The sequence below is a fragment of the Rhodotorula paludigena genome (assembly GCF_050403205.1).
Source record: "Rhodotorula paludigena JCM10292 DNA, Rt_paludigena_JCM10292v1_ctg24, whole genome shotgun sequence".
NCBI lineage: Eukaryota > Fungi > Basidiomycota > Microbotryomycetes > Sporidiobolales > Sporidiobolaceae > Rhodotorula > Rhodotorula paludigena.
Genome location: NW_027481434.1, coordinates 248,005 through 271,309, shown reverse-complemented (window position 1 = coordinate 271,309; position 23,305 = coordinate 248,005). Strand labels below are relative to the sequence as shown.

The window sequence follows — 23,305 nt, the reverse complement described above, 5'->3', positions numbered from 1 at the left end:
GCCGAACTTGGACGACGTGTCGATGAACTTGAGGTTGATCTTCTCGAGCGCCGCGCGCGACGTGTGCGTGATGAGCGACTTGCGGAGCGTGACGACGCGCTTGACGACACCCGGGCACGAGCCCTGCACACGAGGCGGAGGGGGAGGGGGGAGGGGGGAGGACAGCGTCAGTCGAAGCGAACGAGAAGGACCGGCACACCCCATACGCAGGCGCACGGACGACTACTACCGGAGTAGCCTCGACTCCGTGCACCGGCGAGCGCGCCCCGACGAGCGCCCACCACGGCCCCCACACGAAACAAAGGAACGCACCTTGATCATGACCCAGTCGTTCTTGACGATGCCGTAGCGGACAAAGCCGCCGACGGGGGTGATGGCCTTCTTGGTAATGTCAAACTCGGTCGAGGCCGAGCCCTCGTCGTCGGCCTTGCCGATGCGGTAGACCTTCTTGTTGAGCTCGGTACGGTGGTGGTAACCGTCCTGACCGGCGCGCGCGACCGAGTACATGACCTTCGACGGGTGCCACGCACCAATGCAAGCAACCTTGCGGAGACCCTTGTGGGTCTTGCGAGGAAGCTTCTTGGTGCCCCAACGGTGGGTGACACCCTCGAAACCGTGACCCTGGGTAACACCGATGATGTCGATGTTCTCGTCCTGCTCGAAGATCGAGTGGATGTCGACGGTCTTCTCGAAGTGCGACTTGGCGAAGTCGACCTTGTCGGCGATCGAGCCACCGTTGACCTGGGAGCAAAGCGACGTCAGTCTTCGTTCCGGCCCGTCACACCCACCCGCCACCGGCACCCACCTGGATCTCCATGAGGTGCGCCTTCTTCTGCGCGAGGCCGGTCTTGCGGATCTGGGTGTGCGCAAGGACGCGGACGACGGTGCAGTACTTCGAGATGCGCTCGAGCTCGCGCGAGATGGACGACGCGGCGCCCTGCTCGGCGTGCTTCTTCGCGTACTTGGTGAACGCCTTCTTCTTCGAGCGGTACCAGTTCTTGTAGAAGCGACGCTTGACCTCGTCGGAGAGGTGCTCGGCCCAGACGGTGGTGAGCGAGCGGAGGCCGCGCGGGGTCTCGACGTAGCCGACAACGCCGACGACGACCATGGGAGGGGTCTCGATGACGGTGACGGCCTCGACGACCTCCTTCTTGTGCATCTCTGCAAGGCGAAGCGAAGGACGCGGGTCAGCCTCCATCGAGAGGGGCAGAGAGGCGAGGCGAGTTCGACGCACTCGAACCCGGGCGGTCAAGGTCGCGGACAACGTGGCTCATGCCAGCCTTGTAGCCAAGGAAGGCAGTGAGGTGAACCGGCGCCTTGGGGTCATCCTGTGGACGCGGGACGGGTGGGGAGAGGGACCGGATCAGCCACCGCCGACATCAGAAAGCGAGACCAGGCGATGTGGACGCACCTTGGGGAAGCTCTTTGCCTTTCCGCGGTGGCGGGCGGCCCGCTTACGGGGAAGGAACCCGAGGGAACCGCAGCTGAGAGGAGGGGAAACGAGGCGAGGGTCAGCGGGGCGAACATATGGCCGAAGCAGATGCGGAGCGTGCAACTCACCGGGGGTGCTCGTACTTCCTGTGAGACATCCTAGCCGAGCTGTACGAGAGCGCAAGAGAGGTCAGCGGTGCTCGTCGGCGGGTGCAGTGCGTTTTGCGGGTCGAGCGCAGGCCACCCTCGGTCCGCCTGCCCCCTCGCCAGTCCGTTCTCCGTCTCCAGTGCCCCGTTCGAACGCGTTCAGCTCTGTGGCTGCCTCACAGACTGGCCGTGCGAGGTGAGAGAGGCGAGGCGGGATGGGCGAGAAAAGGTCGCGAGACGAGCGAGAGGGGTGCGCGAGCTCGTCGGCGGCGAGCTGGGCGGCAGGGAAGGGTGGTCTGGACGCTGCTGTGTGCCCTGCAAGTGTCCGCAGCGAGTTTTGTGCACGCTTACCTTTTGGCGAGGGACCGGAGGAAAGACGAGAGTCGCGAGGCGAGCGCGGCCCTGGCAGACCCGCGCCCCTCGGTCGGCGCTCAAACCGCCGCTCTGAATTTCTCGAGCAGGTGTGCCTAACTTGAAAGCATCTCAAAAACAGGGTTCAGCTCTCACGCACCCGAATGACGCCGAAGTGAGCGCGCTTGCTGCCGCCGCCCTGCGCTTGTCTTCGCGCGCCCGCGCCGCCGCTCCTCTTCTTCTTCCACAATCAAACTACAATGCGGTTCCACCGGGGCAAGCGTTGAGTTGCTTGCGCGTCGACCCTGGTCTGCAAGTCAGGCCTGGCGCGCGGGCGCTAAACGCCGGACCGCTTCGTGCCAGACCCACCCTCGTCGCCCGCCGTCGCTCGGAAACCTTTTCTGGCGGCAGCGGGCGGCGCGGGCTCTTTTCCCGCCGAGGACAAGTGCTTCCATCCTCCAGATCACACGAGGAGGGGCTTCAGCGTGGGGGAGGGACATGCCTTTGCAGGACAACGTGACGGGACGGATGGGTCGAGCTGAGCAGGCTGGCATTGCGGATGCGTCGGTATGCGGGGGAGCGTGCGACGCGTCACTGTGCAGCCATCGTCCGCATAGGCCTGCAATCAGTCGTTGCGCAACTACCTCGTACCTCTCGAGAGAACCCGACGACGACCCCCTCGCCCGCGAGTCTCGGAAAGCATCAAGGTGGTCCGGCGAGCGCCATGCCCTGCCTCGTATGCAGAACGAGAGCCAGTCTGCGCTTGCCAGTCCTCCGACGGGGCCGCAGACAGTTGCCGAGGTCTCGCTGAACGTTGTCCTCGCCGATCTCCCTGCCGACCTCGGACTCGGACTCTTCGCTGCTCTCGCTCCCCGTGCTTGTTGCGCTCGTTTGGTCGCGCTACACCGACAGAGCTACCACGCGAAGCCGTCTAGGCCGCCCGCCAGCGCAGCCATGGGTCGACCGCGAGCATACACTGTCCCGCTCGAGCCGGTACTCCGCACGCCCGTCGCACACGAGTGCATCGAGGGCCGCTCGCGCAGAATCACGTGGAAGAACCCGCTCGGCTTGCCCGCGCCGCTGACCTGCAAGCAGGTGCGTTCCCGTCGCTCACCAGGCCTCATTTTGACATCTCTCACCCAACTCCATGCTGCAGATCCTGTACATCGTTGGGCCGCAAATGATAGGGGCTGCCATCATTGACGGCGCAGCGAACTTTGGGGTCGCGTGCGTCTCGCTCGACCATTCTGCGTCGGCCTTGGAGCCTTCGCTAATCTCGACTCTCCCGCTCTTTACCTCGAACCCGGCTTGCCTGGCCCTCCTGCCGCATCATGGCTTGTTCATTCTGTGCACAGATGTGCCATGTACCGCACGATCAACGAGGGCGACACGATCACTATGTGGGACATCTCGCACAACACCATCGCGGGCGATGTCGCCGTGACCGTATTCATCCAGGTGCGTCTTTTCTCGAGCCGCTCCTCACAAGAAACGTGCTCACCGTGATTGATCTTGCAGGGCATTCTCACCTTCGTCATTGCGTCGGGCATGGTGCACGTCGACCAGCGCAAGGGAAAGATCGCAGCGTTCCCCTATCCATGGGTACGCTTCCCTCCGCTCAACGCAGACTCTGGCTGGCGCCTCCTGCGCTACGTAGTGGTCTGTTGAACGAGGGGCCCGTACTGATCATGCGTTCCCCCAGCCTGACACGCAGTTTGCCGTCGTCAAGGGTGCCGACCCCGAAGCGGCCACCTCGCGCAAGTCAAAGCTCTGGCGCACGTTCCACCAGCGCCACGGGCTCGGGCGCGGCCTGCACTTCTTCTCGGGCTCGCACGTCAACGACATCTTCGACCTTAGCCTGACGTGGAGGGAGCTTGGGGTCAGGCTGTTCTGGAGCGTTTGGAAAGGTGCGCCTCGTTCGCTCGCTGACATTATTCACTCTCTACGCTGTACTGACGGCACGCGGCACCACAGGCTCGGTTCTCTCTGCGCTGTACTTCCTCGTCTTCTGGCCCATCACGATCGCAATCATCGCTCGTGCGTTGCATTTCGGCTCTTATCAGCTTCTGTTGTTCATCGGACTGATGTTCGCCCGCCGTGCAGCCATCTGGGGTGGCCGCGATATGGCGCACACCTGGACTCCCGAGATCATCAAGCTCGTCTTCGGTTCGCTCGCCCCTCTCCCTCCTCTCACCACATCCCGATTGACCCGTCGTGGCTCGCACAGGTGCCCTTCTCGGCCTCTTCATGAACCCCGTCTGCGCCATGATCGCCCTCGGGTCGGAGGACAGCGTGCGCGCGCACCGCAACGAGGTGCACGACCGCAACGTGCGCGAGATGGAGGAGGCGCCTCCCGCCGCCGTGACCGAGGCCGAGCGGGTCATCAGGCCAAAGCCGGTGCATTTCCGGCAGGCATAGCGGATGTGGGAGATGAGGCGGAGAGGAGTAATACCGCTGAGTCTGCTGCGAGGAGGGACGAGGCGCAGCGGGCCAGCGCGGCCTTGTGCTTAATTTTGCGTAGCTAGATACGTCGATAGGTGTTGTTGCTATCCATACAGATCCGTGCTCGCTGGGCTCGGGAGCGTGAGAGGCTACGCTGGATGGAAGCGCGGCAGGGCCAGAAGCTTTCGGCAAGCAGCTCTCTGCAGCAGGCCCGCGACACGTTCATCACTACTCATGCGATCACTGCATTGCGGTTCAACCGGACACTTTGGTCATGGAGCGTATGTACGAGGCCGTGCCGGGTATCGCTACTAGCATCGTCTCCTTCGCTCAATCTCCTGCTAGTGGTATACTGCGGACCCGGCGTTACCGGCCGGCGAATACAACGCAACAGGAGGGCCCTGCCCGGGCGATGTGTTCGGATTGGAAGAGGAAGGGTGCGAGGGCGGCGCAGGCGGAGGAGGCGGCGCAGTGGTAGCCGCGGCACGCTCGTAGTAACGCGCGGCAAGTCGGTCGCGGTCGCCCCGGACCATGGCCGCGAACTGGAGTAACGCGCAGGAAGCAGCAGCCAGACGGCCCGAGTCAGGAACTATTCACGTGCAACGCCCGGAGCGAAACAAAGACGCACCTTCTTGCCAACAGGCCAGACGTCGCCGATGCGATCCATCGCGTCACAGGCGACATCGACAAAAGCGAGACGCTCGTTGAGGAAGGAAGGCGGGAAGGCATCGTCGCCTGAGGGCATCTCGCGAGCGATGTGCGCTTGGATTGACTCGGAGCGGTCGCGAGAAGCAACTGTCAAGTCGGTACGGTCATCAGTTCCGTGCTGTTCAGTCTCTTGCACCAACCGAGCCTCACGACGATGTCTGACGAATCCAGAACAGAGCAAGTAACGTACCCAAGACGGACCAGTCGCCCACGGCGAACTTCGAGGGGAAAGCGATGGTGTAGAGCGCGTCTAGTCCCGTGTAGGCATGTCAGCGCAGCTGCCTTTCATTCGCGTGTAACGCGGGGTCCGCGACTCACAAGGAACTAACGCGGTGTACGGGTTCGCCCTGCTGTGCCGTAGCGTCGTGCGCGAGTTCTCGGCAAGCGACAGCTGCGCGAGGATTGTATGCAGCGAGTGGATCGCGACCCAGCAGCGCTGCATGGCGTACTCGCTCGAGCCGACGTAGATCGGCCCGCTCGGATCCCAGGGCAGGACCGAGAGGCCGGTCGAGGCGCGGAGGTGATGCAGGTTGACGAACATGCTGCACAGGATGCAGCGTCAGCGTGTCGTCCGGCACAAGCTGCCGGCGAAGACGATCAGGAATCGAGAAAGTCGACGCACCAGTTGACAATCAGCAAGATGAGCAGGATCGGCCCATTGACGCTCTTGTTGCCCTGGACCTGCTGCTGCGTCGCCTGCGCAACGAACTTGCTGCGGATCCAATCGAGCACGTTATCCATCTCGAGCGACTCGGTCACCGAGTCGAGCGGGTCGTCCGAGACGTGCTTGTTCCACGGTCCCCCTGCCGGAGGGCCTGTTTGTCGAACGGCAAGTCAGTGAAGGCTGCTTCGCGCTCTTACGAGGGGCGCTCATCGATGAGAAACGCACCCGACGCGCGGTACGTCTCCGCCTGCAGCCTTCCTCCGAGCCAGACGACGCGGCACAGCCAGGCAAACGTCCCGACCCGCGGCGGCATATCCGCCTCGCCGCCCACTCCCGTGCCAATCACGCCGGCGTCGTCATCCAAGTGCTGCGCGGCGCCGTTGCGCTTGGGCGACCCGCCACGCTTGTTGGCCTCTTCCTCGGCCATGATGCCCTTCCAGCCCTTCTCAGCGCTCGTCCCCGCCTCGTCCGCAGGCCACCACAGCGGGTTGTCGCGCCCGTCCGCGTCGCACGTCCCAAGCTCGAACAGGTCGTCGGCGCACGGGAGGAGGACGCGCACGTCCGCCTCGGCGATCGCGGCGGGCCAGCCGACGCAAGCGCTCTCGAACCGGTCGAGGACGTACACGGCGCACATGGTCCGGCGACACTCCTCGAGCAGGACCGGGTCGCTCGGGAGCGGGTGGAGCGCCGGCGGACGCAGGCGCTTCTCGCGCATGACGCCCGTCCGCATCGCGACGCGGTCCTCGTCCATGCGGTGGAGGCCGAGCATGGCCGCGATGCGCACCGCCTGGCCCATGCTGAGGAACGCGCGCTGGTGATCCGACTGGCCCATCTCGATGAGCGACAGGAGGCACAGCGCCTGCACCATCTCGACCGTGAGCGTCGCGACTCGCTTCGGCGGTCCGCCGGCACCGCCGTTTGCGCATGCGGCGGGGTGGTGCAGCCCGGCACTGATTGCGATGTCGACCTTCTGCCGCGCGAGCGCGTACCAGATCGGGCCTTGTGCCTGCACGATCGGCGAGTCGTGGTATGCAGCCGCGAGTGCGAGGACCGAGAAGATGAGGCTCTGGCTCGGCGGGCTCGCGAGCGATGCCGGGTGGTGCAGCGTGAAGAGGAAGCGGCGGCGGTGCAGGAAGGGAAGGTGCGTGTGGAGCGTCAAGAAGTACAGCTCGGCGAGTTCGAGCATGAGCTCGAGCGGCGGGAGCTCGGTGCCCCAGGCGGGAGCGATGGCTTCGGGACCATAGGCGGACGCGGCGCCGTTCAGCGGCGGAGTGATGGGCGTTGTAGCTGTGCCGGGCGAGACGTGCGCCTGGCTCGTCGCGGTCGGCGGGTTGATCAGGTCGGCAAGTTGAGGTGTGGGATTCATCGCAAAGGGGAAGCTTTGCAGGTGCGCCTGCTGCTGCGCGTTCGCGGGCGGAAGGGGGAAGGCCTCCGAGTCGCGACGGGCGAATGGGTTCGCGACCGGTGAAGGCTGCTGCAGCTGACCGATGTTGCCAGCGTACAGGTACGGCGACTCAATCGGTAGCTGCTGTGTCGGATACTGCGAAAAGCTTGGCGCTACAGCGCCGTACGGCTGCTGCGGCTGTGGATGTCCGAGGGGGACGCCGTACGCATCTGTCGGGGCGTGCAGCGTGGGATCGAGATAGGCGCCAGCTTCTGGTGGCTGTGCGGCAGACGTGTTGGCAGAAAAGGGCGAATAAGGCGTCGTAGCCGAGTTGTTGCCGGGAGCAGTAGAAGGGGCAGAGCTGCCACCGGCGCGGTAGTACTCGAGTTCCGCCTCGAGCGAGCCTGTTTGATCAGATCTCAGGTCAGCATCGGGCTGAGCGTGCTTTCTGATGGCCCAGATACGCACGAATGCGGTCTTCTAGCTCCTTGTGCTTCTCCGCGATGCGCTCTTGCGCCGGGTCTGCGGGCAAGGTCTGGTCAGCTTGCGATTGCGAAGGCGATTCAGACGGCCGGACGCACCGCCGTACTGGCAGTCATGATTCAGACGGTCGCAGGTACCACACTTTGGCCTGACGCCATCGCATCGCTGCACAAATCAGCCGGGTGAGCAAGAGCGTTCCAGCCAGGCCGACTGTGGACAAAGCGTACGAGCTTGCGCTTCCTGCACAGAGTACAAGCCGAGCCACGCTTGAGTGGCGGCGGGTTGTTCCCGCCCTTGACCTTCTTGCCCGACCCACTCGCACTCGCATTCGCGCCGTCCTCCTCCTTGACGAGAGCCGCGGCTGCGTCGCCCGGGGTCGACTCTGCGCTGCTCGACGTCGCTCGTGAGTCCTGAAGCGCCCCCGTCCCGCCTGCTGCGAGCCCGGGCAGGGCGCCAGAGGGAGGCTGAGGCGGAGTCCGCAGGTGGTGCGGCGAGTCGAGGTCGTACTCTGCGGCGCGCTTCTGGCCCGCGCGGATCGGCGGCGGGAAGCTGGGCGCCGCTGTATAGGAATGCTGCTGCTGCTGCTGCGGGTGCGGATACCCGTCCATATTCGTTTGCGGCTGCAAAGACGAGCCGGGGGCCGGCAAAGTGGAGGACGGCGCGGCGACGTCGGTGCTCGATGCCTCGCGCTTGTTTGCGAGAGCCGAGCAGACGAACGAGTGCGGGGCAGACAGGAGCTCTCAGGGAGCGCAGGCCGGACCGAGGCGAGCGTTTCGACCTCGGAGACGGCGGTCGGTGGTCGGACACGCTCAAGCGCGCGATCGAGGGTCGGCGAAGCGAGCTGAGCGGGGATGCTCGTGAGCGGGGAGCACCTGCTACCCTTCTGCCAAGTGCTGTCTAGCCTGACGCACAGCAGCAAGGTCGCGCGAGGAAGCGGCGGGCGAAGCGGCGGGCGAGCGGGGGCTCTGTTCGGGGCGTCGGCGCGGGAAGCGGTCTAGGCCCGGGCCCTCGGTACTGCACTGTGCGCCTCCCGCTGGCGGCCCTCGCCCCGAGTCCCACACGCCCTGCGCCAGACTCTACGAACTGCTCGCGCGCGCTCGCCAGCAGACTCGCTCGAGAGCACTCCCGCCTCGCCGCCTCCCGCCTCTGCCCGCACGGACCTCTCTCCCCGCGCTTCGACCCTCCGAGCCTTCGACCGCTCGTCGTCGTCGTCGTCGTCGCCCGCCGATCTCGCCGTCCCCTCTCTGCCCCGCTCCCGCCCCTCTGCCCCTCTCAAGCACCGCACCCACCATGTCGTCCGGCGCAAAGAACGCGGGCAAGCCCTCGATGAGGTGCGCACTCGCTCTTCCCATCGCTCGGGCCGGCCCCTTTTGTTCCCCTCGCACAGTCCGCCAGCCCGCCGCAGCCGCTCTGGCGGGTCTGGCGGGTCCTCACGCGCTTTCATAGAGCTGTGAGAGAGTGCTGACTCGGCCCTGGACCCGCCCGCAGCGAGCTCAAGCTGCGACGACTGACGGAGCACAACCAGCGGCTGCGCGAGGACCTCGAGCGCCAGCGGGTGCGCGTCTCCGAGGCGAGCGCAAGGTGCGTTTCAGGTCCTCTCAAACAGCTACTAGACTCCCGCCAGGTCGAGCGACGCGCTGACGCCTTGACCCCGGCCCGTTCTCGTCTCCTCCCCGCCCCCTTCCGCCCGCCCCACCCGACTCGTGCCGCGACCCTCGCTGCTCCTGCGCGCCAGCCTGATCCGGTATTGCAAGACGACGCGCGACTACCTCATCCCGTCAGTGTGGGGGCCAGTGCAGAAGGGCGAGGACCCTTACGCGCCTCAAGCAAGCGGAGGGGTGCGTCCAGTCTGTCGAGCCGCTTGGCACCCGGCGGCTCTGCGTAACCATGTGCTGACTCTCCCTTGTCTGAACTCGCAGTGCTGCAGCGTGCAATAAGCCGACCGCCTCTTTCTGCCTTCACCGCCTTGCCGCCCCCATTTGCTGTCTCCCCGCCTGTCTCGCATATCCGACTCTGCGTTACCCGCACGGGTCACCGATTCCCCACCTCACGAACCACCTACCCGCGCATGTCCGCACTACGCGCGGCGCACTCGATACCCACCTAGTCGTTCCATCTCTCTCGCCCTCCTTGTTCGCCCTCGATCCGAAATCGCCGCTCGCTCCCCTCGCCGCCATCTCACCGCCTGTCCCCGCCCGCGCGCCCCTATGTGTATCGCGTTCGCGCGTCCCGCCGCGACTCGTTCGTTCGGCGGGAACAGCGACGAAGCGTCCGCCGTGCTCCGAGCGGCGGGAGACAGCCCCTCTCCTCCTCCGCCCTACTTTCGTTTCCTCGCCGTACTCGCTGTCCCATGCTGTCCCTTTTCACTCGGCACCGGCCGTCGCGGCCAAGCCTGGCCGATCCCTCCTAGTAACCCTCCTCGTCGTCTGCTGTCTAGTTTTCGGAATCTTTTGCAGTATCACTAGCTCCTCTGATGCGGGCTCGCTTCTTGTCGAGAGAGTCCGACTGGGTGCCGTACTTGTGGAGCTCAGCGGGCGTCGTGAGCTGATCAAGCGATCAAGTCGAGTCTCAGTCTGCATTTCGAGGTCGCCGTGATGCGGTCGGCAGTCGGCGGTCTGCTCGTTCGGCTGCTGCCCTCCAACGCGTTCGCCGTAGCGTGCACGAGAGCCACAGCTCTGTTCTCGTCGCATCGCGCGCTCCAGCCTGTCCCGCTCGAGCGCGCAGCCCTCGCTCGCGTTCCCATCCTCCCCGCGTTTCCGCTCATCTCGCAACCTCGTCCAACTCGCTCCCTCTTTCTCATCCCGCGCACGAAGCGGACAAGGGTCATGTCGAGTCTGTCCGTCCCACTGCGGGGTCGCGCTCGCTCCTCGACAGTCGCCTCGCCTTCACCCGCTGCGCCGCCCGCACCTTTCCCGCCTCCGGCGAGCAGCAACAACAATGCATCGCTCGAGCCCCTCGCACCTCTCCCACAGGCGCAGGGAGGCCAGATGGAGATGGGCAGCGCGGGCGAAGTCGTCATGGAGGGCTACTTGCTCAAGAAGAAGAAGAAGCGCATGCAGGGCATGGCGAGGAGGTACTTCTCGCTCGCGGGCAACGGTGCGTCAGACCCTGTCCTTTAGCGTGAGGACCTCTGCAGGGCTGTTCACAACCTGCGGGTCCTCTACTCCTTTCTCCAGCGTCTGACGCACGCCAATTTGCTCGATACAGGCGCGCTCTCGTACTCGTTCAATCCGACGTCGCCCGTCCGCGACTCGATCTACGTCTCGCTCGCGTACATTACTGCCTCGCGCAAGCACCGTACGCTGCACATCGACGGTGGCACGACCGTCTACCACTGCAAGGCGCTCACCGTGCGACCCTCTGCTCCGAAAGTCGCTCCCTGCTTCCCCAAACTGACCTTTGCCTCTGTGCACACAGCTCGATGACTTTGACCGCTGGGCTGCTGCCCTCAAGCGCTTCATCAGCATTGCGCAGGCAGACGCGCAGCAGCAGCAGGCGCTCGTCGACTCACCCGTGCCCCTCGACGGCGGAGGATTCAAAGGCGGCAATGTACTTGCGCACGGGGGGCAGGGTGGGCAGCTGGGAGGTAAGGAAGAAGTGGAGAAAGTGCTCGAGGCACTGGCGAGGATGAACCAGGTGCGTTGTATCGACGTTTCGGTCGCTCTCCCCTAACTGAGAAGGTGTGCTGATTCTCGTGTTCGGATTCGCTCAGCCGATCGCCGACATCGACCTACTCGCGCAAGAGCTCGCACGGCCGGAACAAGCGCAGCAGCTCTCGGTGTCGCCGACGGGCATGAACGGCGCGACTGCGGGCAGCGGAGGAGGCGGCGGCAGCAAGTTCCGCTTCCTCGGCAAGCGGTCCAACTCGACTTCGAGCCCGCATCCGCCTACGAGTGGCCTGCGCTCGCCGTCGTTCTCAGGCGCTTCAGCATCGCCAAGTGGTGGCACAAGCTCCAGCGCGACGCTCGCCGTGCCGACTTCTCCGTCGCCTGAAGAGCAGCAGCGACAGAATTCGACCTACTTCGATGCGAACACTTCGCTCGGAACGTCGTCTCCTCCGCACACGTTCTCGTCCTCGGCGACGCCCAACAACGAGCTTCTCCAGCGGCAGCTGCTGAGCGCCATTGCGACGCTCAAGCACACGCACTCTGATCTCGCTCGGGCAGTGCATGCCCTCCCCGCCGCTCTCTCCGCCTCCTCTCCCAGCGGCACCGAGCGCTCTGCGTCACCGTCCATCGGCGCGTACGCGTCCCGCTCGCCGCCGACTTCGCTCTCGAGCCCAGGCGGGTCCTTCTATCCGTCACACGGGCGCGCGTCGAGCCGCGCAAGCTTCTCGAGCATGTGGAGCGACGGCGGGACCGAGGACTGGCACGACGCGATCCCGGGCGAATACTTTGACGAGGACTCGCAGCTCACCGAGGAGCCGGGCGAGTTGTCCTCGTCGCCCGAGTCGGGGCGCGGCGCGCGCGAAGGGTCGAGCGGGTCCGAAGTTGGAAGGCACAGGGTGGCGGGAGAGGCGGGCGTCGGCGACACGAGCACGGAGGCGAGCACGTTTGGCGAGGAGGACGAAAGCGAGGAGGAGGACGTCGAGGGCGGGGAGGAGACGGACGACGAAGAAGACGAGTCCGCTGCTCCGCCAGCACGGTCTGCTGAAGGTAGCGCGCTGCTTCAGCAGGGTGGGACGGTGCAGCGCAGGGCACAACTGCCCGCGCCGGTGTCGGGTGACGAGTTCAGCATGCTGGGCATGCTCCGCAAGAACGTCGGCAAGGTGCGCTCTCGTTACTCGCCGAGCTCATTTCCGCCCGTTCTGACTGACGTTGCATGCGTCGCAGGATCTCTCGACCATCTCGTTCCCAATCAACATCAACGAGCCGCTGTCGGCATTGCAGCGTCTCGCCGAGGAGCTCGAGTACTCGGAACTGCTCGACCGCGCTGCAGCAACGCGCGATCCGATCGAGCGCTTGACCCTGGTCGCCGTCTGGGCCGTGAGCGGGACGAGCGGGAACAAGTACCGCAGCTCGCGGAAACCCTTGTGCGTTCTCGCGTCTTCGCTTCGGGGGCCGCTTCGCTGACTTGCCTGGCATTCTTTGCAGCAATCCCCTGCTCGGCGAGACGTACGAGTGCATCCGGCCCGAGAAGGGTGAGCACGACCATCTCGCATGGTCCGCCGCTCGCCAGCTGACCTCGACCACACTCATGACAGGCTTCCAATTCATCTCGGAAAAGGTCTCGCACCACCCGCCTGTGCTCGCTTTCCACGGTGATGCACCGCAGCGCGGCTGGCAGGTCTTTGGCCACATCGCACCGAGCCAGAAGTTCTGGGGTCGTTCGATGGAGGTGAGTACACAATGCGTCTAGGCTGTACGTCTGCACAGGTCGGTCTCGCTGATGCAGACTCTGTCGCATCGACAGGTTTTCGTGCATGGCGAGTACAGCGTCCGCTTCCTCGACTCTGGCGAGACGTACACGATTCGCAAACCCTCCTCGTTCGTGCGCAACCTTGTCGCCGGCACCAAGTACCTTGAAGTTGTCGGCGACCTCGTCGTCACGTCGTCCTCGTCGTCCGCGCAGGCCCTCGTCTCGTTCAAGGAGGGCTCGACCTGGGGTGGCGCGAGTGCGCGGAACAAGATCGAGGGCAAGGTCGTCGACGAGCGCGGCGAGACACGCGTCGAACTCGTCGGCAAGTGGGACGAGGCCGTCGACAAGAAGGAGGGCAAGAACAACTTTACGCGCCTGTGGCAGATTGGCGAGTTCCCGCCCAGTGCGTCGCCGCACTCTCTTCTTTCCGCTGATGTTGAGCGGTTGCTGACCATGCTGAGTAGACTCCGAGCGCTACTACGGCTTCTCGCGCTTCGCAGTCACCCTCAACGAGACAACCCCTCTCGAAGCCGGTCTCGTCGCGCCGACCGATTCGCGCCTGCGCCCAGACCAGCTCGCTTTCGAGCACGGCGACGTCGACGAGGCCGAGCGGCTCAAGGCGCTCGTCGAGGAGAAGCAGCGCGCGAAGCGCAAGGAGGGAAAGGCCGGCGAGCCATTGTGGTTCCGCAAGGAAGGCGAAGAGGGGTGGGTGTATGGCGGCAAGTACTGTGCGTCCTCCTCCCCTTTATTTTGTTCCGCACCGTCACTGACAGTGCTCTCTCACCAGTCGAGGCCCGCGAGGCGAAGGCTTTCGAGGATCCCGACATCTTCTGCTGAATACGAGCGCGCTGGACGCGCCGAGCTCGAATCACCCGTACATGCTGTATGTTAACTGCATACTGAGCGCCGCATTTTGGGACAGCAAGTCGATTCAGCAGAGCAGGCGAGAAAAGCAATGCTCCTCGCTCAATCACATGCTTACCACCTCGCACTTTTCTGGCGCTTCCCGGAGCTTTCCCCGGTCTCCCGTGCTCTGGGCGGCAGCACCGGCGGCTGAAGACCGCCGAACGAATGGCCAAGGCGGGTTCTCCCGCCCGAACGACGCGAGCGAACACGAGCGAGGCCGAACGCTTCCGCGCGCGAGGGTCGGCCCAGCACTCTCGTCTTCGGTGATCTGCACCCCGAGCTGGGTGAGCGGGGCTTGCCGGATCATGGAGAGAAGGACGAGGACGAGGACGAGCGATGGAAATCGGCGTCCATCGCCGTCGAAGCGCACGAAGCGAGACGGCAGACATTGCGAAGTTGACTGATTTTCGGGAGCACTTCTCGGCAACTTTCAAGGTCACCTGCGTCTGAAGGTGCGTCTCAGAGCTCGCTGTGTCCCGAGTGAATCCTTAGCTCGATCAGCAGGACGAGGAGCGCGAAGCGCTGAAGGGGGAAGGCTTGCTTCGCTCGGGAGCTTGCGCTGGGCCTTTCCCGGGCGCAGCGCTCGCAGAGCGGGCTGCAGATCGGATCAAGTCAAGCGCAATCTACAGCCGGCGAACCGAGAGAAAATGGGCTGCGCGTGACGACTTGCGTGACGAGGCGCGGCGAATTTGGTGGCACTTCTCGAGTGCTCTCGTTCCGATGCTCTCGACGATGCGGAACCCTTCCTGTCAACTTCTTGTCTTCATTTGCGCAGCGCTTGTACCTATACGAGGCTGCGGCGCCCGCTTGATCCGTGACGCTTGTGCAGCCCGGCTGTCCTTGTCCGCCTGCTGCTCCTGTGCACGCTCTCGCAGTCGAGCCTGCGCCTACTGTCTGCCAGGTGTAGGGATTGTTCGAGCGCGGTAACTTAGTGATTGGACTTGGATTGAACGGTCGCCCCGCCTCTCCTCCGTAGCGTGAGCTGCGCCGCCACGGTCCGTTGCGAGTTGCGCATGACGCGGTCAGACGCGGCTGCTGCGGCAGTCTCGCCGGCACGTTGAATAGCGAGCTGCACACTCCAAGCATTCGCGGGTTGCTCGCGGGCACTCGCAAGCACGCTGCACCAGTGCACAAGGTCGTCGAGGAAGCGCAGGAAGCTTGCCCGGTTGCGGGGGACTCGGTGCAAGGGTCGGCGACGTCATGGGGAGCGGGTGATGCGCGGGCGATTCAAGCTGATCGCGCTCGCGCAGCTCTCCGAAAAAGGGGAGGGCCACCTGGCCATCAATTCGGAGGACGAGCAACGCGAGAGGATCCACACGAGTCGGCAGCAACTCGGAATCGTCGCCTTGCTTCGCTCCTCCCGCCCGCTGTCTGCTCCTCTGTCCAGAGCCACAGACTAGCACAGCATACGAAAAGCAGTGCACCCCTCGCCTGCACTCCCGCCAGTCCAGTCCAGCGCGCGACTCTCTCCAGCGCACCTTCGCTCGATCGGCCCCACCCGCTCCCGCTTCCCAAGCCTCGTCCGCCGTCCCGCCCGCATCCTCGACGATGCAGTCGACGTTCGACACCTCGAGTGAGCTACAGCTACCGTCCACCAGTCCCCATCACTGCAAGGCAGCCGATGCGAGCGAGCGCTCGAGCACTGCTCGCAGTCAGCCGACTCCCAGTTCCGCTCGCGATGGAGCCGTTTCCTCGCAGCGGCGGGTCTCTCGGGCATTCTGCGAGGTTGCAATCGACTGCTCTGCACCCTCCGCGAGGCTCAGCGAGGTCGCGCGGGCAAAGGCGGACGGGCGCCCATTCCTCTTGACGGCGTCCCGCAGGTGGAGAAGCACCAGATCGAATCTCGAAACACTTCGTGCTGACCTGAGTTTGCTTCGTACGTGCTGCAGACGAGTTTCCCAACTTCTCCCTCGGCCTCGATACCCCGTCAAAGTTCCTCCAGTCGTCCTCGCCCAACCCCTGGGCTCTCGGTCCTGGCCTCACCCCGTCCTTCTTCGGCTCGCTGAATCCGTCTCGCGGGTACACGCCGTCGATTACCGACGATGCTGCTACTAAGGGCGAGGCGAACCCATTCGAGTTGAGTCTTGGTGTCGATCAGAAGCGACACTCGATCCCGAGCAACGCTCTCGATCCCGCCCTCGTCAACGTTGGCAAGGACAGCAGCAAAATCGATCACGACTTCGACTTGCTGTCGACCTCGACCCTGTTCGGCGGGCGCAAGCGGGCGGCGTCGTCTCCCGCAATCCGCACGCCCGGCGGTTCCTCCCTCGACTACCTGCTCCAGCCGAGCCAGCAGCCCGTAGGCGGCACGCTCAGCAGGTTGCACATCAGCCCGTCGAAGCGCCCGCGCATGGACTCGCTCCAGTCGTCCGGCCTTTCGTCGAACGACAAGCTCTTCTCGTCGGGCGAGCGCGAAAGCGACGACTCGCCCGCCTCGTCCGTCGTCCAGACCCCACCAGACGCCAAAATGCCGCTACCCACGACCAAGGGCGCCGTCGACATCCCTGTAGGCGCCGGCTCGACTTCCTGCTCGCCCGCCTCTTTCGCCCCCGGCGCCTCCGTCGCGCCCACTTCGGCCTCGCTCCTCTCGCAGCTCGAGCAGCAGCGCTCGGCCATGATCGCCGCCGGCACTGCGGCGTGGTCGCAGTCGGCGCCGCTGCCGATGAAGGCCGACGCACTAGACATCACGGTCAAGCCTAAACCGGTCGACCCGTCGCTCGCAGCGCGTCCACATGTTACCCGCGGGTCGAGCCGCAAGGGCAAGGCTCCCGCGATGGCGTCGACCAACTTGACCTCGGAGGCGAGCACCCCCGCTGCGTCCGCGCCCAAGCGCAAGGGCGGGCGGCGCAAGAGCGCGGCGGCCAAGGCCGAGGAGGCGGCGGCCGAGCAGGACGGTGCGAAGAAGGAGGGTGAGGGCGAGGACGACGACGAGGACTCGGTCAAGCGCAAGCAGTTCCTCGAGCGGAACCGCATCGCCGCGTGCAAGAGCCGCCAGAAGAAGAAGGAGAAGACGGCGCAGCTTGAGCGCCGTGCGTTTCTCAGCTTGTTTTTCCCTCTTTAGCGTCGATGCTGACGCCTCTGACGTCTCATAGTCGCTGCCGAGCTGTGCAACCGCAACCATGTCTTGCAGCAGACCGCTCTCGCGCTCCGTCAGGAGGCCATGACCCTCCGGCAGCTCATGCATGCTCACCAGGGCTGCTCCTGCGAGCACGGTTCGTCGTTCGCGCGCTCGGATTTCGAGTAACTCTGACTGACCAAAGTTTACACGCGCTCGCAGCTCAAGGCTACATCGCTCGTGATCAGGCTGGCGGCGGCATCGCAACGATCGACCAGCTTGCTGGCCGCACGCTCGTCCTCGACTATTCCGTGCCTCCTTCCATGGGAACCGAGGACGATGTCTACAGCTGGATGGACCGCGGCGAAGCGTGCCCCGGCGTTATCCCGGCGCCGAGCGGCTCAATTCCGTTCGCCCCCGCTGTCGCGCCTGGCCCGGCTATCCCCGTCGCTCAAAAGGGTGGCGCGGCGCCTCATGCGCCCACGTCGAGTCCTCAGCGCCCCAGCCCGAAGCAGAACGGCACCTCGACCCGCTCGATGGTGACGCGCCGCTCGGCCGCCAACGCAGCCTCGACCGACGCCGGACCTACGCTCGTCCCGCCGCCGATGCCGCCCACGATCGACATGATCGCCGTCCAGGACTCGGGCTACTTTGGCATGGAGGTCGACGACGTCGCGATGCCGCTCAGCGCGGTAGACCCGACAACGCAGGCTATCCTGGACATGTCGTTCCCGAAGCACGTGCGCGCGTCGAGCGCTCCGCCGACGACGCCCGGTTGGGATGGAGCCGCGCCGAAGGACGACTACTTCGCGCCAAAGACGAAGAACGACGACTAAGCCTGACGGATCCGGCCCGTCGCTTACCCCTTCCGGTCACGAACGCTCGCATACCACCTTTCCTCTTTCTCTCTCAGCAGCACCTTCTTACAGTTTATAGCACTCGCATACCTCTCTCCTCCGTCGTCGCTCGCAACCCGCCTCGTTCGTACTTTGTGCATATTCGTCCTCCTCTCTTCCGCTTTTCCGAAACACTTGTTGCGCAGCTCTACTCCCGCATCACCCTACATTCCTCCTCGCTACCTCTCTTTCTCTGTTTCTCTTGTCCTGCCTCGTACAAAACCCCTGGGCCCTCTGAGTCCGCCTTGTAGCTTACTGTCCAAACGTTGCTTTCTCTTCCCTCTTTCGTCGTACCCACGCTTCACTCGAAACACACGTCGAGTTGCCGCTGCAAAGGTCGAGAGGAGTGTTTGCAGGCACTGCACCTAAGCTGCCGAGAGACTTGGCCGATCCATCCGTCCGTGTGCGCGCCGTCGCAAGCTGCCTTCCTCGGTTCTCCTACCATGCTGCACTCGGCCGGCTACCACCAATCGTCGCCATTGAGCACAGCGAGGAGGCGCCTCTCGCCCTCCTCCCAGTTGAACACGGCGGGAATGGCATCAAGGTAAGCGGTGCGGTTTTGCGCCTGCAAGGAGCAATCCGCCTGCTCAGCTCATTCGGGCTTGCTCCCGTCGGGGCGCTCAGAAGTGAAGGGTAGACTTACGTACTGCCTGTGATAGGCATGCTCCCACACATCGACGCCCACAAGCGGGACCTGCGACGCCGGCGGGAGGTTCTGGTTGTGCGTCGAGATGACCTCGAGCTGCAAAACTCGAGCACGACTAGGGTCAGTCACATTGAGCGGTACTCAACAGCACAGGGCAGAGGAGACAAAGGCGCAACGCACGGTTCTGCCTGTTCCACACAAGCCAGACCCATCCACTGCCCTGCACCGCGCCGCCGACCTGCTGCATCGTGCTCACGAGCCTCTCCAGGTTGCCGTAGTTGCGCTGAACCTGATCGGCGAGTCGGCCGGAGGAGGGAAAGACGCCGCCTGCGGTGGGAGACACGGAGAAGGCGTTGGCGGGCGCGAGGTTCCGCCAGAAGAGGGACTGCAGTTCGAGTCACGCGACAGGGTCAGCCAGTTTCTTCGCATGAACTCCAGAGAGCACTCACGTGCAGTATGTGACCTGCAAGGAGCGGTGATGAGTCGAAGGCGGCCTCGAAGAATGACAGGACGCAAGGCTCACCTCCGCCGTTGAAACTGAGAGCACTCGTCAACCTGACGACCTCAAGCACGTTGCCCTGTTCGAGAGCGACTGTAGCGTTGTGCGCGGCCTGTGGAGAGCAGAAGTGGCGTGCGGCGTCAGCCGGGAATGCCTTGGAGGCGATGACCTTCTCAACCCGATGGACGGACTCGGCGTCACGAGCACGAGAAGCAAACAACTAGGGAGAGGTGACGGACCACGTTGAAGTTGGCGACGTAGGCGGCATGGTGCTTGTCGTGGTGAATGCGCTGCGGAATGGAGATGACAATTCGATCAGCTGGCTGTCGACAAACAAACCGATTCACAGCAACCCTCGAGAAGAAATTCGTGCAGCGCACCATGATGTCCTCGCTGATGATGGGCTCAAGAGCGTCGTAGGCATACGGGAGCGGGGGCAAGACGGCGGGGATCGAATTGAAGGAGGTGAGCGGCTACGAGTCGTTCGACTCGCGGCTAAGCAGCATGTGCATCGGGAAGGCGAGGACGGGCAGGGCGCAGAGGAGCAGGAGAGAGAGCATTGTGCAGCCAGCAGTGAGGTGAAAGAGGGAAAGAGACGAAGGCGGCGTGGCCCGCGGAGGTGAGGCCACAAGGTCCGAAGGCGACCGAGCTAGCCAGCAGAGCCAGCGAGCCTTGTAAGCGCTTTGCAAGCTTGCGAGTTTCTCGCAGCTGCCAGCAAGCACCTGATACGGCGGAGCGGTGAAGCGTAGCGGTGCGAGTCACAAACGAAAGGACGAGAGCAACGGCAGCGAACCACGCTGAGCTCCCGGACCGGCGCACCGAAGCACAGATGAATCAGCCGCGCTGCAGATACAGTCACGGAGTTGCTGCCAAGCACTGCGCAGCGCCAGTCGTGACCGCTAGACGTGAAACGACACCTCTTCAACCGCTTTGAGCCTCTTCGACCTCCTCGGGCTGGTCTGCCTCGCTGCATGGTCAACGCCGACATCTGATGCCGTGCGCCGAGGTTGTCGGACGGCGGACGACACCTTGTCGTGGTTGCGATCCTCCTCGCCGACTTTGCCGTACCAGCTCGTTATGCGCTTCTTACGCGGAGCGGCCCACCCGGGCGTTCGACCAACCTCGATCGTGCATTGATGCAGTTGACGGAGCGCGTGCACTGCCGGACCTGATGCACCAACCGAAATGCTCGAACGCGCGGCAGAGTTTGAGACGATGGCGTTGCGATTGATGCGCTGGTCCTCGTAGCCCTCCTCGCCTGCGAGGAGTACATTCAGACTAGTCAGCACGCATGTTGCAACTCCGTTGCCGAATCAGATGAGATGCACAACACACCCGTCTCGTAGACGAACTGAAGCGGGCGAGCAAACTTCGGAGGGTAGGCGGGATGCGGGCGCGACGGCAGCGGTGGGAGGACGTTGCATCGCGAGCTTGAGCACACAAGGGCAGCAGCCATCAATGGCTGAAACGCTCGGATTTGCGGGTCTCGATCGCCCAGGCGCGACGCGTCGGCACGGCCAACTTCGCCTATTTCGTCGACAACCGAAAGGACCGATGGGGACGAGACGGACCGCTTGTGCAATCGAGTAGGAACGGGCGGGGGCGGCATGACGACCCTTTCGAGCTCTGTCGACTTGCCGCCGACGAGCCCGACTTTCGTTGCGAGCACGCTCGTCGTCTCCGGCCCGCCGCGCTCACCCTCTTCGACGCAGGCTTCAAAAAGAGCAAGGAGACCCGTCGGTAGTCGCTCAGGATGCTGGAGTATGCGGCTCAGTCGGTCAGGTAGAGAAGAAGGCGGATCGTCGGCGGAAGAGGGTGGCGAGGCGACAGGAGCCGAGGGCGACAAGGCAGGGCCGAGCCCGGACGAAGGGTCGCCGACACTGGCCTCGCGAGTGGAAGGGTCATGTCGGCTCGGCAAGGGAGTGGGCGTTGAAGGGAGAGGCGCTGGGGGCTGCACAAGGAGATCAGCGAGATGCTCGAGCTGATCTCGATGGTCTCGTACTCGTTTGACCATCTGATAGGACTCAAAACCCTTCTGCTCCATTCGCATCCTCCCATCCTTCACGATCGGGCGTAACGACCAGGGCGCGCTCGCGCTGCTCGACGTTGCCTGCTTGTCTTTCCGCCGCCTCTTCGGCGAAGGCGAGAACAGCGACGAGTACTGCCTGAGCAGCGCAGCATCCGCCTCACTCTCTCCTTCGCGCATCCCCACCCCTGCCGAGCTGGCATGCCCGTCCGAGAGTTGCGCGCCGCCGCGAGTCGGAGCGTTCCTCGCCGCGCTCCGCTTGACCTCCTCGAGCGACGCAAACTGCAGCCTGGCGCGACCCCCGTCGTCTACGGAGAAAGTGAAGGACGAGGTAGGCGGCGGAGGCGGCGTGCGTGGCGAGTTGGGCGATGGGGAGGACAGGCGCGACGAGGGTGGGATCGGCGATGGAACGGGCATGGACGTGTTGAGCGTTCAAGAGAAGGCAGCCTGTGCTCGAGGAAACGCGAGACGAGTGCTGGAAAAGTGTGCGAGCGATCTGAGGCTGCCAAAGCCACCGCAGCGATACAAGCACGAGGCTAAACGAAAGGCAAGCCAGCGCCGAGAGGAGAAACGGAGAGCCCACGGACAAGACAGTGCGCCTCGACGGGTCTGGCGAAGGGAGCAAACAAACGCGAGCCGTTCGTCTGGCCACGCGTCGAGACGTGTAAGCGATCCGAGCGGTCGAGTTGCGGACGGACTGCTACGAGCAACACGCGCTCTTCAACTTCTTCCCGAAGGAGGTGTCGGCGTCTCGCTCGTTGACGCGGATGACGTCCTGTGGCTTCGAGGCAGAGCGCCGGTCGCGGCGATAGGGGGTGCCGGCGTGCTCCTCGTCGGAGAGATCGCCGGCGGCACGAGTGGCCAGGATGCGGCGGGCGATGTAAGAGAAGCTGCAAGAAGAAGAGTGTCAGCGGCGAGCTACCGTGACGAGCCGATGGGCGACGGCGAAAGCCTTCGCCACATCGCGGCGAAAGGAAGAGAGGTCGAGCCGACGCACACCTCGTCGACCCCTTCGCCCGTCTTTGCGCTCGTGCGCCTGAAATGCCGCACGCCCTCGTCCGCAAACATCTCCGCCTCGGTCCGCTCGTCCTGCGCCTGCTCTTCCTCCTCGTCCTCCTCGCCGTCCCGCCGGTGATCCGGCGCCAAGCTTTCCTCGTCGACGTCCTCGCGCTCCATCACCCTCCCCTCCTTGCCGTACGGTCCCCCAACCCACACGGCGGGCGGCGCGCCCGCGCGTCCAAAGTGCTCGGGCGCAGCGGGCGGGCTCGTCGCGAGCAGCAGGTCGGGCAGCGGTTCGTGGAGCTCAAACGACACGGTCGGGGGCGTCGTGGTCGAGGGTGTGGTCGTTGCTGTGGAGCCCGACGCGCTCTCGCCGTCCGTGTCGGTCGTGCTCCCGCCGTCGTCTTCCCCCGCGGCAGTCCTCGTGCCAGCCGCCTGCTCCGCCTCGTGCGGGACACTCCCGCCGCCCGTGGCGCTGGCTGCGCTTGGGCCAACTTCGACGTCGACGCCGTTGATGCGCGCCTTGGTGAGGCGCTTGCGACGGGACCGCTCGCCTTTCGCTGGCGGAGGGAGAACCTCGACGCTCACGCTCGGCAGGCGCATCCTCCCCTTGATCCCTTCCTCTACCCGCCGTGGGCGGGAGCGCGCGCTTCTTCGAGGGAGAAGCTCCTCCAGCGTGCGCTCGACGGCATCGCTGATCGCGTTCGCGTGCTCGTCGGACGTGACCTCGTCCGCCTTGGTCCCGACGCAGACCCAGCAGAAGCGCCTGCGCTCCTCCTCGTCCGACGAGACGGGACACTTTGCGGCAAATTCTTCGAACCAGCTGCGGATCGAGCGGGCGACGGCGTCGGGCGGACTGGGCGACGTGAGCGAGTAGACGAGGATGCAGGCGTCCGAGGAGCGATAGAAAGCCGGGGCGAGCGAGCGGAAGCGCTCCTGACCTGTGCAAAGTGCTCATCCTTGTCAGAGGGAAAGGAAGGAGGCTCGACGGAGACGCACCGGCCGTGTCCCACACCTGCAGGTTGACCTCCTCATCGTCGCCCTCGCCAGCCCTCCACTTCCTCCCGAGAAAGTCGCACCCGATCGTCGCCCTGTACGCTGGAGAGAAGCCGCCCGAGATGAAGCGCTGGCGCAGGGACGTCTTTCCCGTGCTGGCGTCGCCGATGAGGATGGCCTTGAGGAGGCGGGGAGGCGGAGGCGGGCCGGCGGGCGGAGGGGCAGAGAGCGGCTCGTGCGACATTGCTCGCCGTCGTGCTCAGCAGCACCAGGCAGGCGCAGGTTGCAGGCGAGAGTAGAGCGGAACGAGGTCG

The 23,305-nt window shown here is 64.6% G+C and overlaps 8 protein-coding genes across 8 annotated transcripts; 4 read left to right on the top strand and 4 right to left on the bottom strand.

Annotated features, from left to right (window-relative positions):
• On the bottom strand, nt 1-1,589 carry RPL3 (60S ribosomal protein uL3 RPL3; the record flags this gene model as incomplete). The annotated part of the gene is made up of 6 exons (XM_076649482.1): nt 1-123; nt 313-741; nt 806-1,161; nt 1,235-1,328; nt 1,412-1,484; nt 1,561-1,589. Coding segments are annotated over 6 exons (1,104 nt in total), but the record flags the coding sequence as incomplete, so codon positions are not given.
• A 1,294-nt stretch (nt 1,590-2,883) lies between these two features.
• Nucleotides 2,884-4,347, top strand: JCM10292_000578 (uncharacterized protein; the record flags this gene model as incomplete). The annotated part of the gene is made up of 8 exons (XM_076649481.1): nt 2,884-3,024; nt 3,086-3,156; nt 3,285-3,387; nt 3,448-3,531; nt 3,632-3,836; nt 3,904-3,966; nt 4,033-4,095; nt 4,157-4,347. The coding sequence occupies 8 exons, from the start codon at nt 2,884-2,886 to the stop codon at nt 4,345-4,347; spliced, it is 921 nt and encodes a 306-aa protein (XP_076505072.1).
• Nucleotides 4,348-4,712: 365 nt separating this feature from the next.
• On the bottom strand, nt 4,713-8,218 carry JCM10292_000577 (uncharacterized protein; the record flags this gene model as incomplete). The annotated part of the gene is made up of 9 exons (XM_076649480.1): nt 4,713-4,913; nt 5,000-5,166; nt 5,270-5,329; nt 5,398-5,621; nt 5,702-5,894; nt 5,969-7,531; nt 7,596-7,649; nt 7,709-7,775; nt 7,838-8,218. 9 exons carry the CDS (start codon nt 8,216-8,218, stop codon nt 4,713-4,715), a joined length of 2,910 nt encoding a protein of 969 aa, XP_076505071.1.
• Nucleotides 8,219-8,900: 682 nt separating this feature from the next.
• Nucleotides 8,901-9,547, top strand: STE18 (Ste18p; the record flags this gene model as incomplete). The annotated part of the gene is made up of 4 exons (XM_076649479.1): nt 8,901-8,941; nt 9,099-9,191; nt 9,346-9,448; nt 9,530-9,547. 4 exons carry the CDS (start codon nt 8,901-8,903, stop codon nt 9,545-9,547), a joined length of 255 nt encoding a protein of 84 aa, XP_076505070.1.
• Nucleotides 9,548-10,435: 888 nt separating this feature from the next.
• On the top strand, nt 10,436-13,805 carry OSH3 (oxysterol-binding protein related protein OSH3; the record flags this gene model as incomplete). Its single annotated transcript, XM_076649478.1, has 10 exons — nt 10,436-10,706; nt 10,818-10,960; nt 11,028-11,246; nt 11,323-12,378; nt 12,443-12,642; nt 12,704-12,750; nt 12,814-12,947; nt 13,023-13,371; nt 13,433-13,696; nt 13,756-13,805. 10 exons carry the CDS (start codon nt 10,436-10,438, stop codon nt 13,803-13,805), a joined length of 2,733 nt encoding a protein of 910 aa, XP_076505069.1.
• Nucleotides 13,806-15,422: 1,617 nt separating this feature from the next.
• JCM10292_000574 (uncharacterized protein) lies at nt 15,423-17,765 on the top strand (the record flags this gene model as incomplete). The annotated part of the gene is made up of 4 exons (XM_076649477.1): nt 15,423-15,447; nt 15,764-16,903; nt 16,967-17,086; nt 17,152-17,765. 4 exons carry the CDS (start codon nt 15,423-15,425, stop codon nt 17,763-17,765), a joined length of 1,899 nt encoding a protein of 632 aa, XP_076505068.1.
• Nucleotides 17,766-18,285: 520 nt separating this feature from the next.
• Nucleotides 18,286-21,413, bottom strand: JCM10292_000573 (superoxide dismutase; the record flags this gene model as incomplete). Its single annotated transcript, XM_076649476.1, has 11 exons — nt 18,286-18,390; nt 18,469-18,575; nt 18,652-18,856; nt 18,921-18,934; nt 18,995-19,082; nt 19,210-19,260; nt 19,351-19,443; nt 20,152-20,228; nt 20,306-20,400; nt 20,542-20,921; nt 21,183-21,413. The coding sequence occupies 11 exons, from the start codon at nt 21,411-21,413 to the stop codon at nt 18,286-18,288; spliced, it is 1,446 nt and encodes a 481-aa protein (XP_076505067.1).
• A 283-nt stretch (nt 21,414-21,696) lies between these two features.
• On the bottom strand, nt 21,697-23,235 carry JCM10292_000572 (uncharacterized protein; the record flags this gene model as incomplete). Its single annotated transcript, XM_076649475.1, has 3 exons — nt 21,697-21,886; nt 21,994-22,936; nt 22,995-23,235. 3 exons carry the CDS (start codon nt 23,233-23,235, stop codon nt 21,697-21,699), a joined length of 1,374 nt encoding a protein of 457 aa, XP_076505066.1.
• Nucleotides 23,236-23,305: the final 70 nt, after the last annotated feature.